At 39.0% G+C, this 18,915-nt stretch overlaps 1 protein-coding gene across 8 annotated transcripts in view; it reads left to right on the top strand.

Moving 5' to 3' along the window:
- Positions 1-18,915, top strand: part of STAU1 (staufen double-stranded RNA binding protein 1) — a 90,611-nt gene that overhangs the window by 45,444 nt on the left and 26,252 nt on the right. For 4 of the 8 annotated variants that reach the window (XM_060033443.2, XM_060033446.2, XM_060033447.2 and 1 more), the window contains 2 exons: positions 8,624-8,762; positions 10,193-10,358. In XM_060033443.2, coding sequence (XP_059889426.1) covers positions 8,662-8,762; positions 10,193-10,358 — 267 coding nt within the window. In that variant the 5' untranslated portion in view covers positions 8,624-8,661. Of the gene's footprint in view, positions 1-1,266; positions 1,556-3,237; positions 3,363-4,911; positions 4,960-6,384; positions 6,542-8,623; positions 8,763-10,192; positions 10,359-18,915 lie in introns of those variants that run through there. The other 4 variants (XM_060033441.2, XM_060033440.2, XM_060033448.2 and 1 more) reach the window with 3 other exon arrangements.

Genomic DNA, 18,915 nt, shown 5'->3' on the forward strand with positions numbered 1-18,915 from the left:
ATAAGGTAATGTTTATGCCTCTATTAACCAAAGTCATAGTTTAGCTGAGGTTTGCTTTTGTTTTTTGTCTTGTTTTGAACTTTGTAGTCCTTTTTGTTTCAACAAGAGAGGGTGTGCCAGGACTCCTCAAGTAACTTAATTGCTCTGGTCATTCATCTCTTTCTAGAGGTCCAGCGTTAATTAAAAATCATTTTGAGACTTAAAAAAAATAAAGTAACAAAAATTACTCTATAATAGAACTTCCAATTTGTTAGCTTGCTGGCTTCTGCTTTGGTTGGCTTTTTCTGTTCCTTGTTGCTTACTGGTTATTTTTGAGTACTTTTGATTTGCTTAAACATTTTCAACTTTTTGAACTATGACTATAAAAATGAGCAGAACTGTCCTTATTTTTGACTTGTGAAGAAATTTAAATGTATTTAGGATTAATGCCTTTGGAACTTACAAGATGCAGTAAACAGTCTCTGCTCCGTAGGCTCTACCCCTACAAGCCACACTAGTAAAATCATCTGTCTGAAATCTGTTCCTCTCTTCTTCATCTTCTCCGCTTTTGCTTTTAATGATAGAAATACTGTAGAATGTTCTTTGCTATTCAGATGATTTCTCAGGATCATGAGCATTGATGTGGGTGCAGCAATTCTTGTTTGGGATCTGTAAATAAATGAGACTATCTCAAACAAACCTTGTAGGAAAACAAAGAGATCTTTTACCATCATAAGGAAAAAGAAAAAGGAAAAGTGAGGAATTCTTCTCTTTCTTCAGTCAATGTAAAGGAAAGCTCTAAGGTTGCCAATCTGAGCATATGGCCCTAAAATGGAAGCAGTGTTTACATTCACCTGTTAATGGTGTTACAAACCCAGTTTGCTTTCAGTTTCTTATCAATTTGAAACCAGAAACCTTTACCATATCCCATATGCAATGGAAAACCTCTTCATATTTTTTAATTTGCATTTTTGAATATAACTATAGTTTATAATTCTTAATATTCAACAATAAATATTATCATACCATGCCGATTCTCTTTGTAAAATGAACATGCAGGGCATGTGGGTATTGTAGGTCATTTAAAAACACTTTGAGAAATTTACAAGGCTAGTGAACCTTACTGTATACGAAGGAGAGACACATTTCTAATACATCAACATAGCTACGTACTAAACGGGGCCATTATCATACTAGAGTAGGTGACACCAATTTTGACTGAATATTGGCAATTACATATCTCCTCTATAATTTATCTTTTTATTTTCTTTCCCTTACAACTTTCAGGTAGAACTTTAGACTTCATAGCACTGAATTAACCTGCACTGAAAGCTGTTTACCTGCAGTTGTTCACTTTTGTTGAAAGTGACCATGTCTCAAGTTCAAGTGCAAGTTCAGAACCCATCTGCCGCTCTCTCAGGGAGCCAAATACTGAACAAGAACCAGTCTCTTCTCTCACAGCCTTTGATGAGTATTCCTTCTACTACTAGCTCTCTGCCCTCTGAAAATGCAGGTAGACCTATTCAAAACTCTGCTTTACCCTCTGCATCTATTACATCCACCAGTGCAGCTGCAGGTAAGCGTATGACTCCAAGTGTCTTCTGTTTCAAATGTTTTCTTAGCCTGTTTTCTGATCTGATAAGTAGATTGCAGATGTAGGGAGCTCTCACACACATTTACCTTCAAGAAGCAGAAGAAAGTATACCACCCACGCTTCTTTATCCCAGATATAGAACACACTTGGTTGTATATCGGGTTGATGGAGGCCTTTGACAGACCATTTCAAAGTGTAAGAAAGAAAATTGGAAACTAAACTATACAGCCTTGTCTATTATAAAATGGTAGCTGGCAGAAAGAATCGAACAGTAAATACCACTTTGGATATTCATTGTTATATGGGAAAATTCTGCTTTTATCATTATTTCCCAGAATTGATTTGTAGGTGTAAGCCTCCTTTTTGGATGTCTATAAGATTTTTCCCAAGCAAGGGGGCAGGCAGATTTATTGGAAAGCAAAAGAGTGTGTTCGCATTTGATAATTTTTATTTTGAATAAGTAAGCTTAAATTGAGATTCCAGAGGTGGCTAAGAAATCATAGTGAGGACCAGTTAGAAGTTGAACAAAGAAGCAGAGATTTTTAAAAAAGAAATAAGTTTAGAAGCATTCAAATTTAAATATTAGGAAAATAAAAATGAAATAAATGTGCTCATTGATCAGGAAAAACTTGAAACCTCTGGGGAAAAAACCCTAAAAACAATATTCTGCTCCCCAAACCTCCCCTTCCCCCAAGTTGCAAAACCAATTAAATGGGGTGTCAGCATAGGTGTCTCTATGCTAGAGTCACCTAATAAAAAATTCTTTTCAACCTTAAGCCTGACAGTTTCCCTTGCATTTCCTCCTCTTCCTTCATCGTCTGTTTCCTTTGCTTTGTAAATCTGTTCTTAGAGTGTTAGCTTGTCCCACTCTCGGCAGAATGGCATCTATCATGCTGCTACCTCTAGACTTCCTTGGACCGGCTCACCAAATAGCATTCTTGACTTGTCATGGTCCCCTAGAGATTCAGTGTTCCCCATATTTGCCATTTGAATACCATCTTAATAGGAAATGGCACAGACTATTTCAGTCCTCTGGGATTTATTGCTTTTTCTTCTAATGTGTTCTTATATCCACATTTTTTTGACTTCATAAAACTCCCACCCACAAAGGCCATTTTATTTTACTTATAATTATCAGAAATGGATATGGTCTGAGAATGGCAGCCTCTGGAGATAAGACTAGAGGACGCCCTAGGAATGAGAAGTTAGCTGTGTGGAAAAGGACAGTCGTTGTTTGAGAAATGGTACTGGCATATTGAGTTTTTATGAAATAACGAACAGGGTACAGCTGACAGCTGTTGCGGTAACCAGTGTGTGTGTGTGTCTCTACTCAAAAGACCTCCTTGTTATTCCCTTGGTTATAATAGCAGTGCTTCATCTGATTTCAAATCTTGTGTGCTTGCCATGGTTTAGTTATTCCTCTGACTTCTATTCTCTCTCTTTTGAAGACACACCCCCTCCTAGGTTACCTGGCTTCAACTGGTTCAGAAAAGATCCCAGCTGTGTCTTCAGATATGTGCCCCCAGTGTGGTTTGCAGTATTGCATCACTGCTGCTTTAAATCCTTAGACCTTCAGCTTGTTTTCCCTCTTTTTTCATATCCCTGGGAGAGCTGCAGTCTTAAATACTGCTAGTTGACTTCAATGCTCTTACGTTATTTTTCAGTTCCTTCTAACATGGCACACCCCAAAGAGAAAACCCCAATGTGTCTTGTGAATGAGTTAGCCCGTTTCAACAAGATTCAACCTGAGTATAAGCTTTTGCGTGAGCAAGGTCCAGCTCACTGTAAGGTAAATATTGTCCATACTGCTTGTGCATTTATAACCCACTAGGAATGTTTTCTTTCTTTTTATACAGTTGCAAGTGGTTCTGTGATGCAAAATATATATATTTTCAAACTGCTGAGGTTGTCTTAAAGAGACGCAAAAGTACAGATTGTTGGCGAGTCGCTTCTTTTTTCATCCTTGCAGAATGGGTCAAAGAAAAGATGTGCTTGTTTGGGGGATATTTGGCTTTTAAAACTCCAGTTAGTGTGTGGTTGTTTAGCATTCTGAATAGAGACAATTCCCAAGCACCTGTGATTGATTTCCTGTGAGTTTTCCAGGCTCTGGGCCTCCTGGCTTCTGCCTACCTCTGGCTCCTTTCCTGCTTGTTTGAAAGTGCATGTGTACCTTAGACTGGGCAGGGAGAGGAGGTGAATGGGAAATCAGTTCTGCCACTTGTTGGCAATCAGATAACAAGGTTTGAATATGAGAGGTAAAATTAGTCTCCCAGTGAGTATTTTGGATTATCTCTGATTTCAGGTACCCTTCTCATTCCCCTCATCTTAGAGGATGAAAGACTGACTGTAATTTGAATTTTTCCTATTTGTTATTCAGGAGTTCAGTCTTTTAAGCTTGTTTGATATCTGTGCTAATGTATCAGTACATCTTGGAACTTAAATGTTTGCGTATCTGGCTTTATCTTTTGCAGCTGTAGTATGAGACATAAGGAATTGGGCCTCCTGTTTCTGATCCTAGCCTTGCAGTAAGATGATATACTTTTTATAAGGATGAGTTATTTGTCTCTTTATGCCTCATTTTTCTTGACATGCAAACCTCAAACCTTGACTGATACCAGGTTTCTCTTTTCATTTGACTAAAAGTAACATCAACCACAATCATAAATGGCACCACAGGATAGCACAGTTAGGTGAGTTGCCTTTGGAGTCAGACAGATCTGGGTTTGAATCTTAGCTTCTTACTAGCTGTGTGACCTTGGGCAAGTTGCTACTTTTTTTGAACCTCAGTTTTCTCATCTGTAAAATGGGGATGATAATACCTACCAAATAAGTCTATTGTGAGATATATTAAAGTGTGGAGCACAATGTCTGGCACATAGTAAATGCTTGAGAAATGGTACTTATTATTATTAGGCAATTATGCATTTAAGAAAAACAGAAATTTCCCACTCACATGAAGCTAGTTTTAATATTATTCTAAAGCATAATTATATTTGAAATGTTTCTTTACCTTTAGAAGGCAATTAGCCATTTTTTATAACTGTTCTGTTTCTTCTACAGGATTTTTTTTGCAGATCTTAACTTTGGGATTCCCTTTATTAACTGTTTTGATATTTTTGGAAATATGTACTTTCTCACTTGAACTTTAGTACTTTAGGTAATTTGGCTGTGTGTTCAATCTGTAACTGCATTTTTTTTTTTTTTACCTACAAGTTGTTCAAAGAGGAAAAGTTATTCCCTCCTAGATGATTGTTAGACTATTTAAAAAGTCAGAGGTCTGGTGTACTTTTAATTCTGTCTGAACCAAGATCTAACCTCACTACCAACCCTCCACACAGAAGGCAGCAGAGTGGCAGCAGCGCCGACGGGGACAGCCCTGGAGAAAGGCAAGACTGATCATGAAATTAACTGTTTTCTATCTTTTAGCATTTTCCCCTTCAATGTCTTTCCATGAAAGGATCACAAAAATGACTCAGGGATTGCACAGGATTGCAGGCTTCTTCTGCCATTTGACCTTTCATGCCAGCCAGGGTTTTGAGTTCATGCTATTGGTGCTTAAGTGAGTAGCTTTATGAACTGCAGCATAAATATAGGAGACCCCTAATATTTCAAGGGGGATGAAGGATTCTTTAATTTTTCCCCTTTAGTGGAAGCTGTGCACTGAGGGAATCCTGAAGTTAAGACCTATAAGAAAAATCAGCTATAAGGCAGGTTGGCCCCATCCCTTTAGGCACCAAATTTAAATGACCTAGGCATACTCAGATTAACATTTCTCATGTGAATTATTTGTCAATGAAATAAAGTGATATTCTGTGATAAAGAAGATGAGAAGAATAAAAGCTCCAAAGTAGTGAGTTTGAAACGTTGAAGTGCATCAGAATCACTTTGGGAGCTTGTTAAAAATACACATGCTTGGGCTTCCCTGGTGCTGTTCAGTCGAAATCCCTGGGCATGTGTATGTTACCAAGCTTCCCAGGTTATTCTTCAGATGCACACCAAAGTTAAAGAATCACTGAGCTGTGATGGGTCATGGTTTGTTTTTTTTTGATAGAGTATTAGTCCAGTTCTGATCGGATTAACGTAACCTAATTTTACGAATGGAGTGTGCACATGAGTTACCTTTATACTTAAAAAGGAAGAAAGAGGCTTGCCATTGTCAGTATTTGTTGAGGACGGAATTAGCTGTTTTGATTGCCTCCTTAGAATTGAGTTCAGAAACGTTTTTAGATCTTTACTTGCTATGAATCTGATTTGCTTCTGCAAGTGGAAGCAGTGTCTGACTAGTGCAGTCTTAGGAAAGTAAAAGGCAACATTTTCGAACCTGGCTGACATTCCCAAATTTATTTGAGTTTTCGTTCTAATGGGGTTGTGTTTTCAGACAAGCGTCCACAAACAAATTACAACATCAAAACAAATATTGTCTTCATTTGTATGAGGTACTACTGTGTGTCTAAATCAAGTTTGCTAAGTTTCTTCCATGAGAAATAATGGGAAGACAATTTTCTATTTGGATGGCTTCCAAATCATCAGCATTTAATATTTTAATATATAAGCGAACATTTTTTAATCTCTGTACTTACCCCCATCTTTCAAAGCATAGTTTTTTCATGGAGTGCTATGCAGTACAAGTCAATGATATGTGTATCTTTTTGTGTTTATAAAAACAACGAAAAGGGGGATGAAGGGATAAATTATCAAGATAATCACCAGGCCTTTTAAACCATGACCATAAATTATGTTCAAGGACCAAGTGACATATTATAGTCAACATCAGGTTTCATGAATTGAGAGCTCACAATTTTCATTTGTAGGTGTTTACAGTACAGCTAACACTTGGAGATCAGCACTGGGAAGCTGAAGGAACTAGTATTAAAAAAGCCCAACACACAGCTGCTGCCAAAGCTTTGGAAGGAACAAAATTTCCTAAACCTATAGTCCGCCCTTTTCGTAGCGAAGGAAGGAATCCAGGTATTATGCGTGGGCCAAGACAGGTTCCTTTCAAAAGTGTGTCTAGAGGTATCTGTTTAGTATGTATATGAATTCTTTCTTAACTAACTTGTTGGTTTTGAAAGCACAGAGTCTGCACTACCAGTGGCAAATGCTTATCTTTTCAGGTCTTAGCCTTACTCTAAAGCAGTGGTTCCCAGGCTCCAGTCCCTCCACTCCTGCTGGTCTGGAAAGGTGGTCGTGGGCGGTGAAGGATGTCACCAGATGATTTCCGAGATTTTTAGAAAAGCCTAATGAAAATACATGTTTTCTTTTGATAAGGTTGTATAGATGCCAAGAATGTGGGTTTTAGCTAAAATCACTTCAACTCCGTGTGGTCATATTGATTATAACATGTTGATCATAACCCCTGATTATCAGTTTTATGTTTCCTGATCATTAACAAGAATGAGAAAATATTTTAAATATTTGTTTCTTAAATACAAATCAGTAGGTAATATCTCTTCAAGCAAGGGCCCAACTGGGGAGAATACTGATAAAGAGGAGTATCTGGCGGGAGCTTGAGAACCACTGACCTGGAGGCTGTAGGTAGAAGTGGCTGTTTTAGGAGAGTTATTGCTCCAGTACGTGAAGTCATTCCAGGCCCTTTGCACTCGGGAATGATCTGGGAAGATCTCAAAAGATCTCGGTCACACCTTTCTTGTTGCTTTTGATTGCTTTGTGGTATTCTTTCTTTAAATTTATTCTCTACTGCAGATAAATTTTATGGGTCAGAGCTGCTCTTACTTAAAATGCACTATTTGAATTGTGTAAAAAATATAATTCTGATGTTAGCTAGAGAGAGGTTGGTTATTCATGTGACCCTCTGACTTTGCAAACTCAAAGATATTCTTATAAATTTGATTTATGCACTAAACTTAGTCAAACCAGTTATGGTACAGAATCGAGTCATTTTTATTTTCCTCTACATACACCCTAAAGAGGCATTTTAAAATGGATTTTTGTGTGCATTTAAATCGAACTTTGCCATTGCTAGTGTTGTTCTGTGTTTGATATTAAAGTGTTATTTTTAAATGTGATTGTGCCCCTACACTAATCTTTCCAGGCTGGTTTTCTTTTTAAATGATTTTTAAAGGTTTATGAGTTGGATGAAATGAGAGGGGAAAAAAAGGAAGATGAATAATGAATATTTTCTAAAGTTGCTATTTCTGAGATAACCCAAGATATACTTGCTCCTGTTGTATACGGCAACAGATCTCATTTTTCTAACAAGTATTACCACAAGTCAGATCCCATTATAAGTATCAAGAATGAAACATCCAGTGCTTCCCTGGTGGTCCAGTGGTTAAGACTCCGTGCTTCCACTGCTGAGGGTGCAGGTTCAATCCCTGATCAGGGAAGTTCCACATGCTGTGAGCTGTGGCCCGCCCCCCGAAAAAAAATTAAGAATGGGAACCTCTAAATATTTTGTAGGTCTCATCTGACTTCTCCAGATAGAATTTACTTGTCTCTTCCTCAGTGATACTGCACCTTTCCTTATAGCACACATAATGTTGTATTGTAGTTCTTTGAGTGTGTTTTGTGTTCTTTGAACTCCTCTGGGGCAAGAATTGTGTTCAAGCTTAGCACAGTACTCTGCCTCCAGTTAGTACTGAATAAATGCATTGTTCTATGAAATAGTGTGTACAAACATCCTTCTAAGTGTAAGCCAGCCAGTCAGTGCAACCAAAGTTATGTTGGTTGAGTATTCCCAAACAATGAAATGACTTGGACGGTCCTGTGGGATTTTTTAATCATGGAATTTGATGTGTATTGGAACTTATTTCTGACAACTGGCTTTCACTGCTAACATCTTGTGTTACACTGATGCTCCCTTAATAGCCGTTACAGTATATTTTGTGCTGCTGACTGTGTATTAATACCTAGAAATCACAGCAGATTCTTGGATTTCCTGACCTGATGCCTAGCAGTGAAGTATTTAGATCTTTTCCTGAAATACATCATGAATCCAATTAGTAGAAAGCATGCTATTCTTTTTGATTTTAGTGAGTGTCATTCTCACATCAGAAAAAAACAATTCTTTGTGTTGATTCTGTGTTGCAGAAAGCATAACCCCTACTGTAGAGCTAAATGCACTGTGCATGAAACTTGGAAAAAAACCAATGTATAAGCCTGTCGACCCTTACTCTCGGATGCAGTCCACCTATAACTACAACATGAGAGGAGGTGCTTATCCCCCAAGGTATGTGTTTGTTTTGTTTTCAATACAGGTGAAGATATATTTGATCTTTTACGTAGAATAATAAGATCTTTAGATTGTAGAGCACAAAATGGTTTGGTCCTCTCTGGCCTGCCAAATGCTAAAGTCAGTCTTAATTGTCTTGGTGTCATTGGAACTGTATCTTGATGCTCTTTTAACTCCTGTCATTGGAAAGGGCCTGAGCACATTCCTCACGAGCAGTACGGCTCATGCCCCAAGCTATCTGGTTAAAGCTATCACCCTTCTAACTGCTTTGTGCAACTGAGTCATATTTTTATTTTTTAAACAAAGATGGCCTAATGATTTTTATTTTATTTTTTAAAATTTATTAATTTTTTTTGGCTGTGTTGGGTCTTCGTTGCTATGCGCGGGCTTTCTGTAGTTGCAGCGAGCGGGGGCTACTCTTCTTGGAGGTGTGTGGGCTTCTCATTGCGGTGGCTTCTCTTGTCATAGAGCACGGGCTCTAGGGCATGCGGGCTTCAGTAGTTGTGGCGCGTGGGCTCAGTAGTTGTGGCTCGTGGGCTCTAGAGCGCAGGCTCAGTAGTTGGGGCGCATGGACTTAGTTGTTCCGTGGCATGTGGGCTCTTCCCGGACCAGGGCTCGAACCTGTGTCCCCTGCATTGGCAGGCGGATTCTTAACCACTGTGCCACCAGGAAAGTCCCAAACTGAGTCATATTTGAACATGATTCCTGCAATACCACAATTCTCATCATTCACAGATTTCCTGATTATTGTTTATTGGGTACTTTTTGACTGTTGAACTTACATATGTGTTTGTAAATAGCCTTGGTATATGGATGCAGTAAAATATTAATCGAAACCTGAAAATGCCATGTGTTAAAAACCTTCTGCTTGTGGTCATAAGACACTAGTGGATAGATTGATGATCAAACTGGAGGTCTTCATTTTTCATTTCCCTTCCCTACTTTGGGGTAGGAGGGAGGTGGAATTTTAAAAATAGAAACCAGCCTCCACCAGGCTATAGGATATTGGGATTTACAGAAATGAGGGTCCTTTCTAAAAGACGTCTGTTAAAAAATTTCCATCCTTTTCTGGAGACCCGGAAGCGTGAATCTCAGGTACGAGAAAGTAGAGCGAGTTAAGTGTTCTGTCTTAGCCAAAGTCTAATCTATTTTAGATTTTGTAAACACGGGTTAGCTTTATAAATTGAACTCATATAATTTGTAAGGCAGTGTATTTTGTGGCACATAAACAGTATTTGCTCATACCGTGTGGCAATTCTAATGCAGCATAAACATGGGAAGTCTCTGGATGTACTGATGAGGAGTCATTATTGGTGAGTAAACGCTGATGTGATCAGGACCTGTGATGAAGGAAATACCTGGAGTTTTTCAGAGAACGTATGGTGACTTACCTGAGACTCATTTTCCTTACCCCCCTCTATTTTTAGGTACTTTTACCCATTTCCAGTGCCACCTTTACTTTATCAAGTTGAACTTTCTGTGGGAGGACAGCAATTTAACGGGAAAGGAAAGACGAGACAGGCTGCGAAACACGACGCTGCTGCAAAAGCTTTGAGGACCCTGCAGAACGAGCCCCCACCCGAGAGGCTGGAGGTGAGGAGAGAGCAGAGCTGGGGCTCCTTGACGCTTTGGGTGTAGCAGGAAGGTGGTAGGGAAGACACCATCTCAAGTTGCTTTCTCTAAGAGGATGTATTGAGAGTTGTCCATAATGTTTGTTATTTGATAGCTTACAAGTTTTTATACCCTGTAGCTTTCTTGCCTTTCTTCCCCCTTAAAAAAAATGTCTCAGCAAGAAAGTCAGGTGCCTTCTTTTGTGCTCAATGGCATAGTTTTGAGTGAACATGTTAGAAAGATTGTGGACTCACTTGAGTTGTGAAGAACATGCATGGCAGAATTCTTTGGTGCTGAAGATTATGCTTGTCAGAATCTGTGATTTATGGTACCAGGTTAGAGGGTTTTCTAAAGCCATTTTGACCAGTCTTTCTTTCTTTATTATCTTGAAGTGCCAGTTATCCATTGCTGCTTAACACACTGTCACAAAAATTAGTGGCTTAAACACCTACAGGCCTTTATTTTGCTCACAAGCCTGCAGTTTAGGCAGGGCTTGGCACGGGGAGCTTGTCTCTGCTACACGTAGCTTGGGCTGAGGCAGCTATGCAGGGGCTGGAGGATCTCTTTCAAGATGGCTCCTTCACATGGCTGGTGAGTTGTTGCTGGCTGTCGCCTGGGAGCTGAGAGGGGGCTTTGGTCCGGAGACCTCAGTTCCTCTCCTAGTTAACCTGTGCAGAGATTGTTTACACATCCTCACAGTGTGGTGGCTAGGTTCCAAAGGTGAGCATTCTAGAAGACAGGAAATGGAAGCAGCTGCCAGTTTCTTAGGACCTAGGCCCAGAAGTCAGCACAGCGTCACTTCTGCCATATTCTGTAGGTCAAGCAGGCACAGAGCCCAGATTCAAAAACAGGAGGTACAGAATCTCACTTTTTGTACTGAGGTAAAATTCACATAACATAATTTCACAATTTTAACCATTTTATGTGTATATAGTTCAGTGACTTTTAGTACGTTCACAATGCTGAGAACCCCACTTCTGGATGAGAGGAGTATCAAAGAACTTGGGGGCTGAGCCAGCCAACTGCTCTGTGAGTCACTCTGAGACACATTTTATTTTTTTATTTTTAATTTTTAATTTTTGGCCACACCATGCAGCTTGTGAGATTTTAGTTCCCCAACCAGGGATTGAACCCGGGCCCTCGGCAGTGAGAGTGCGGAGCCCTAATCACTGGGCTGCCAGGGAACTCCCTTGGGGACTGTGTTTTAAAATTATCACAACAGGTAAAGGATTTGAACTCTGTGACTAAATAGGAATATGGGTCTTAGAAAATCAGTGATTCCATGCCATTGAGGGTCCAGAGTTCCAGGAGAAACCCACTGAGTTAGAAAACACTGAGATTTCATGATTCTGTTTAATCATAGTATGAAATGCTTCCTGAAAACATCCCTGGGAAGCATTTGACTTTTCTTCATCAAGAAACAAGTCCTCAAAGAATAGGAAGATCTTGCACAGAACGTAGGGCTAAATGGGTGATGATAGGTTTGAAGTTGAAGGGACCCTTGGCAGGGTGCTTGCTGAGGTCCATTGTGTCCAGCTGTCCCCCAGGGTGACCCAGCTCAGGGTGGTGCTCTGTGGCTTCATGGCTGCTGTGCAGGACGGTTTTGTTTTTCTTCTGTTGCAGTGCATTTCCATCTTGAGTGTCATCATGCATTTTAACAGAGATGATCTGTTTCCTGGGTCCACTGAGGACCAAATAAAGGAGAATGGACTATAGCTTAGAAGAGGAGAATTTAGTGAAGTGAAAGGATGAAGTTCTCAGTGGTGAGATTTGTTAAAAACACCAAAGGTAGTGAAATCTGAGTTATTTTTGGAGGCTTCATTTTTTGAGTTGACTTTGGTGCTAATATAATTGGAGTCAGATGGAGTAGGTATTTCTTGGTTCCTTCTAGCCAGCAGTTGTTAAACGATCGCTGAACAGTGGTATGTGGGTTGTCTGCTTCAGAATCACTTGAGAAGTTAAAAAAAAAATTCCTTGGCCTAACCCACATGAATCTAGATTCTAATGCAGTGGGTCTAGCCAGGAGTCTGGCTTTTTCTTTTTTTCCTTTTTCTTTTTCCTGGCTGTGCCGCACGGCATGTGGGATCTTAGCGCCCTGACCAGGGATCGAACCCACGCTGCCTGCAGTGGGAGCGTGGAGTCTTAACCACTGGACCACCAGGGAAGTCCTGCTTTTTTTTTTCTTTTTTAACATGCTCTTAGAGTACCTCTAAAGCACAGTCAGGGTTTGGGAATCCCAGGTCCTAAGTATTTTCAGTGCTTCCCAGGCAGTTTTCCCCCTTGGAATCCTCCTTGGAAGTATGTACTCACCATATCGCTGCAAAGGGAAAGCGCCCGTCAGTGTCTCAGAGTGACTCACAGAGCAGTTGGTTGGCTCAGGTCTTAAGGTCAGGGGGCTGTAGTGGACACCCTGTCCTCGGCTCACCTGACGTTCTATAAGCAGCTTGGCTGGGAGTCATGATCATCACTTGTGCCCCTTGTTTCCTCCTCTTTGCCCCTTTTCTAATTCTATATGGTTTGAAGTAGAGACTTCAGAAATTAGGGTCATTAACTAGGATATGACCTTTTCTTTGAGGTAATAAGTGAAACACTTGGCTTCCCACCTAAATGAGCTGCGCCTGGTCTACCAGGCCCCCTGGAGGGTGGGCAGCAGGGGAGAAGGACATTTTTAAAAGACAGCTTTAATTTTTTTCTTATAAGTAATGCCTGTGAACTATAAAAATTTTAAAACTCAAAAAGAAAAACAAATGCTGTATAAATTTACCACTTGTAGAGAGTCACTGTAAACATTTTTGTGAATGTCAGTGCACATATAAGTAAGCACATGCACCTGTTTCACAAAAATGGGATGATATTGTACAGTAACCACCTTTTTTTCACTGAAGTGCTCATTATGAATATGTTGTAATGCCATTTACTTATAATTCCATGGGGGACTCAAATTCAACATGGTTCTAAGTACTTTTTTTTTTGGCCACACTGCACAGCATGTGTGATCTTAGTTCCCCAACCAGGGTTCGAACCCACACCCCTTGCACTGGAAGTGCAGAGTCTCAACCACTGGACTGCCAGGGATGTCCCTTAAGCACTTGTTAATGGCTGCACAGTGTTCCATTGTGTGAGCATACCAGTTTATTTTTTCAGCAACAGAGGCTTGGTTTTTAGGTTGTTTGCAGTTTTTCCTGTTATAAAAATAGGTAGTGAAGAACATTGTGGTAGTTAAATCTTTGTGTATGTCCGTGATTATTTTTATGAGCCACAGTCCTAGAAGTGGAATTGCATGGTAACGTATATGGCCAAGTTCCCCACCAGGAAGATGGTACCATTTTAGGCCTCTGCCAACAGGGCCTGAGCAGCCTGTTTGCCCACAGCCTGCCAGCACTGGAAATTATCATTTTAAACGAATTGTCCATTTTGCTATTAAAAATTTTTAGCTCATGTGGTGGATCGATTCACCTTCTCTAAAATATAGCCACTAAATCTGGCGGTTTCTGTCTAAGACAGGTGTGGTTTGGTCCCTTGATGACAGGCACTGTGCTTGGCTGACCCTAAAGGTAAACAGCAGCACTGCCCCTCCCCATGTGGAGCTTGGTTGAATGGAGTATCATCAAAAAGTGCAGTGCTAGGATGGAAGTAGCAAGTATCATGAGAGCATAACATGTCTTGTTTAGGTAGGAGTACTGATGGTGCATTGAGGAAGAGTCATTTAAGCTCAGACTGAAGATGAGCAGAAGAGCAGGGGAAGTACATTCCCAGCAGAGGGAGCAGCTTGAGCAGAGGCCCTGAGTTGGGAAAGCACCTCTATTCTATTCTATTCTGTTCTGTTCCTGTCCCGTCCATGGCTTGTGCTAATAAAGGATGACTTATTCAGTGTTGAGGTATTAGGAGTAAGATGGTCATAACTACAGTATCTGTAATAGAGAAAAACAGGAGCTAGCCTAATATGTCCATTAGTAGGGAAATGGTTAAATAAATGAATACATTTATCCCAAGAGTATCAGAGTGTGGTATATCTATTTACGTGGATGTGAAAGGAGGCCCATAATGAATGAATGGGGGGGGAATCATGATCCAGAGCTGTTACTACGTGTATAGTGTGATTGTGTTAAGTAATCAAAATTGCCAACTGTGTGTGCATGTATCTGTATGTATTTGCATGTGCATAGTTTCTATCTTGAAGCTTATAGCAAACTTTAAAAGTAGTTTTCTCTTGGTGGTAGTGGTAGAGGACAGACTTTTAAAAAAGTTGTATTGTTTGAAGTTTTCTTTTTTTAAATACTACTTCTGAAAAAATAAATAAATGCAGTTCTTCCTGGTCTTGAGTTCTTATCTTCACTTGAGCCAGGGACGTATTTAAGTAGGACTAAAACTAAAATTGGAGACCTTAATCTTCATTATACTATCAGGGTCCATTGGACCCAATTTCCATTTTTGAGCTTTCTCTACCTCTGTAATAATTGATATTGCATGACTTTTATTCTTTTTCTAGAGGTTTTAAAAAGAACAAAGAGAAAACATACTTATTTTTGAAAGTAGAATAATGATTTCTGTCTTAAAATGATCATGTGGGTCCTTTGGATCCTTTTATAAATCTTTACGTTATGGAATCTTAATTTTCCTATGCTTTGAAAAACATTTTGCTGCTGTCCTCCTACATATCATTTCAACACTCTTCATCATATTTTCCCAAATATGCAATAAACAAGACTAAAATAATAATAAAGTGGAAGAATGATGAAATCCTTGGTGGATGATACAGTAGTGAAATAATTGTCATTATTGCATCATCCTTTAATGCTCTTACTGCATTGCCTAATGTATCACATTATCTTTCAAGAAGATACAAAAGAAGACTGGAGACACCATCTTTTTACTCTACTTTTAGCTTTTGTTGAACCCAGGAGAGACTTCAGAATTTTTCTTTTCCCATCCGTACTGGCAAAGAGAAGAAAATTGATGGAGGAAGACATTTTCATTATTAGGTAAATCAGAAGATGAATGCAGAGAGAAAAACAGCAGCATTCTAGACTCTATTGGTGATGGTGAGATTGAGTGTTGACGTGACTCAGACTGGGAGTCTTCAGTTGATACCTTAGATAAGTTTTCCCAGACTTGAAGAGTGAGCAGGTGAACTGTGTATTTCTCTGGTGTATGAAAAAGAAATGTGCATTCTCTTCTGGTCAGTCATTCAACAGGAAGGACTTCGCTGCACAATATTTTGCAACAAGAACTGGACCATCCTGTTTTGTTTTTCTAAAAAATTTGTGTGGCAACATTCTCTCATCTTATACGATGTTTGGCCACCAGAGTTTTCTCACCACTTAATGTCCACAAAATAACTGGATACATATAGAAAGAGGTGTATGTATTAGAAGGAAATTGATGATACAACAATGAAAAAAATCATTAGATCCTTCTTTTGGTGTTTATAAATCTAGAAATGAAAGCATTTTGTATTGGGTTGGCCAAAAAGTTCGTTCGGTTAGTGAATCCGTTCAATAATGTTCTTCGTGAAAATGAAAAATGTGTCTTTTATTTTTACTTAAAACCAAACGAACTGTTTGGCCAACCCAGTAGTTACGGGGCAAAGAAGATGGCTTTTCTCCCTTCAACAAAGTTATGAGTCAGTTTCAAAAGTAATGTGTTTTGACAATACCAGTACAAGAAGAATCAGAATCATAAGCTAGAACCCATTGGAGGTGGATTTGAAATCTGGCATCGTTACTATGGGCAGTGCTCAAAGTTCAGGCGTGACAGCTGTTAGTTGCATTTAATGACCTTGCCCATTTTGGGTATATGTACCTTCCTTCCTGACTACAAACCTGGAATAAAAACTTAGGTTTGTTATTTTAATTTTTTATTAAAGTCTCTAATGAAATGATTTTTGTTGTCCTTTTATTCTGTATGTTATTTGTAAAATGTCTTTAAATATAGAAAAATAAAGAGGGCCCATTGGAGCCAGATGGTAAATGGTGATTACTATTTTTCCCTGGCATATTGAGGGTTAAGCATGGTTCAGAGTGTTTTTTTCTTTTCTTAATGTTGCCTAGATTTTATTGCTGAACCATACACTATGGGATTGATGTTAACAGTAATTCCCACTTCATGAAGGTAAGACTGAGGGCCCGCTACACTTTCCTCATCTCACTGGGAATGGTATTTGTGGATTTGTTTTGAGTCATTTGCTGCTTCCCCCATTGCAACATTTTGTCCAGTCCAGATAATATTAAAATTATTTGTGTAAAAGAGCAACATAATCTCACTTCCAGATAAATGTATATCTTTGTTTCCTGTTTTGCATTTTTATTTTACTGGCTGCTTTGTCCCTTTTGCAATTCCTTCAGAAGTAGTACCTTCGAGCAGTGAATCTCAACTCTGTTTGCTAGTAAAATCACGTGGGGACTTAAAAAAAAATCAAATACTATATATAAAACGATATCCTGGGACTTCCCTGGTGGCGCAGTGGTTAAGAACATTGCAGGGGACACGGGTTTGAACCCTGGTCCAGGAAGATCCCACATGCTGTAGAGCAAATAAGCCCATGTGCCACAACTATTGAGCTTGCGTTCTAGAGCCTGCGAGCCACAACTACTGAAGCCTGCGTGCCTAGAGCCCATGCGCTGCAACAAGAGAAGCCAGCGCAATGAGAAGCCCGTGCACCGCAACGAAGAGTAGCCCCCGCTCACCACAACTAGAGAAAGCCCATGCACAGCAACGAAGACCCAACGCAGCCAAAAAAAAAAAAAAAAAAAATCCAGGCCCTATCTGCAAAAACTTGAGTTCACTTATCTGGAGCAGGGCTCTGGCATCTGTATTTGTAAAGCTCCCAAGTGATTCTAATGCTGCTATGGTTGAGGACTGCTGGCTGAGAGTTTAAAATTTAGTAGTAGACCATTGTTTTTTATCAGACTTATGTGGAACCTCAATATGCAAAATAGAAAAATAACATTTCATTAGTAAAACTTATAAGTTTGAACTTTAGAATATTTATAAAAGGCAATCAATGAGAATGATTTATGTGAATTTTCACAACACAAAATTATACTATATATTGTTTTGGTCCATTTGAAAAAGAAAGCCACATGGCTGGGAAAGATCCAGTCCCATTTTAGAATAGCAGTTAACTCTTCTATGGGGAGAAGAGTGAGAAGGGCTTCATTCATTGTTTTCCTTATAAAAGCAAAAAAAAATTGATGTCAATAGTGTCTAGTGTTGGCATTTGTTAAATCCAGCACAATTGCCTGTTACATTATTATCTGTACTTTTCTGTATGTTTGAAATAGGTCATAACTAACAATAAAAGTTAAAAGGAATTGAGCTGATACAGTGAACAAAAAATGAAAAGTGGGGTACATGCATGGCAATAGAAGCATTATCATCCTCATCACCTGGTTTATTTCCAAATTTGGTTCTTGTTGCACCTAAGGAAAACATTCTCATTGACATAGTTATTTATCATGAGAGTGGACCAGTTTTTAAAATAACTCATTTATTTAAAAAATCTATGGATACTCTTCAAATAAACAGCTGTCAGAAAACTTGTTTGTGTACAAAAATGAGTTAGCCTGTTAGCACAAGTTAATGTGTTGATGGTCTCTAGTGTGTTACTGTTTGGTATGAAACACATAGTTTTCTTTGTTGCTTTTCAAAAAATTAAGGTCAAATATATAGATAATATAAAGGACGCCATTTTAACCATTTTTTAAGTGTATAGTCCTATGACATAAAATATATTCTCAATGTTATGTAACTATCACCACTGTCCATTTTCAAAACGTTTTCATCATCTCACACGGAAACTCTTGTACACATTAAACAAAACTCCACCTTCCCCCCCCGTCCTCATCCCCTGTAAACCTCTGTCCTGCTTCTGTCTCCGCACTTGCCTGTTCTGGATACCTTGTATAAGTGAATATTTGTCTTTTGTGTGTGGCTTATTTCATTTATCATAATGTTTTCGAGGTTCATCCATGTTGTAGCTTGTTTCACAATTCCATTCCTTATTAAGACTGAGTAATATTCCATTGTATCAGTATTCCACATTTTGTTTATCCATTCATCTGTTGATGGATGTTTGGGTGGTTATCATCTTTTGGCTATTGTGAATAATGCTGTTATGAACACTGATGTACAAGTATCTGTCCCTACTGAGTATATATTTAGCAGTGAAGTTGCTGGATCATATTGTAATTCTAAGTTTAACTTTTTGAGGAACCACCATACCGTTCTCTACAGAGGTTATACCATTTTACATTCCCACCAGCAGTGTACAAAGATTCCAATTTCTGCACATTCTTGACAACACTTGCTATTGTCTGTGGCTGTCCTTACGGGTGTGAAGTGGTATCCCATTGTAGTTTTGATTTGCATTTCTCTATGATTAGTGATGTTGAGCGTTTGTATATCTTCTCTGGAGAAATGTCTATTCAAATTCTTTCTCCATTTTTGAATTGCATTGTTTGTTATTGTAGTTATTTATATATTCTGGACATTAATTCTTTATCAGATACATGATTTGCGAATATTTTCTTCCATTCTG

Source organism: Delphinus delphis, chromosome 15, assembly GCF_949987515.2.
Source record: "Delphinus delphis chromosome 15, mDelDel1.2, whole genome shotgun sequence".
Classification (NCBI taxonomy): Eukaryota; Metazoa; Chordata; class Mammalia; order Artiodactyla; family Delphinidae; genus Delphinus; species Delphinus delphis.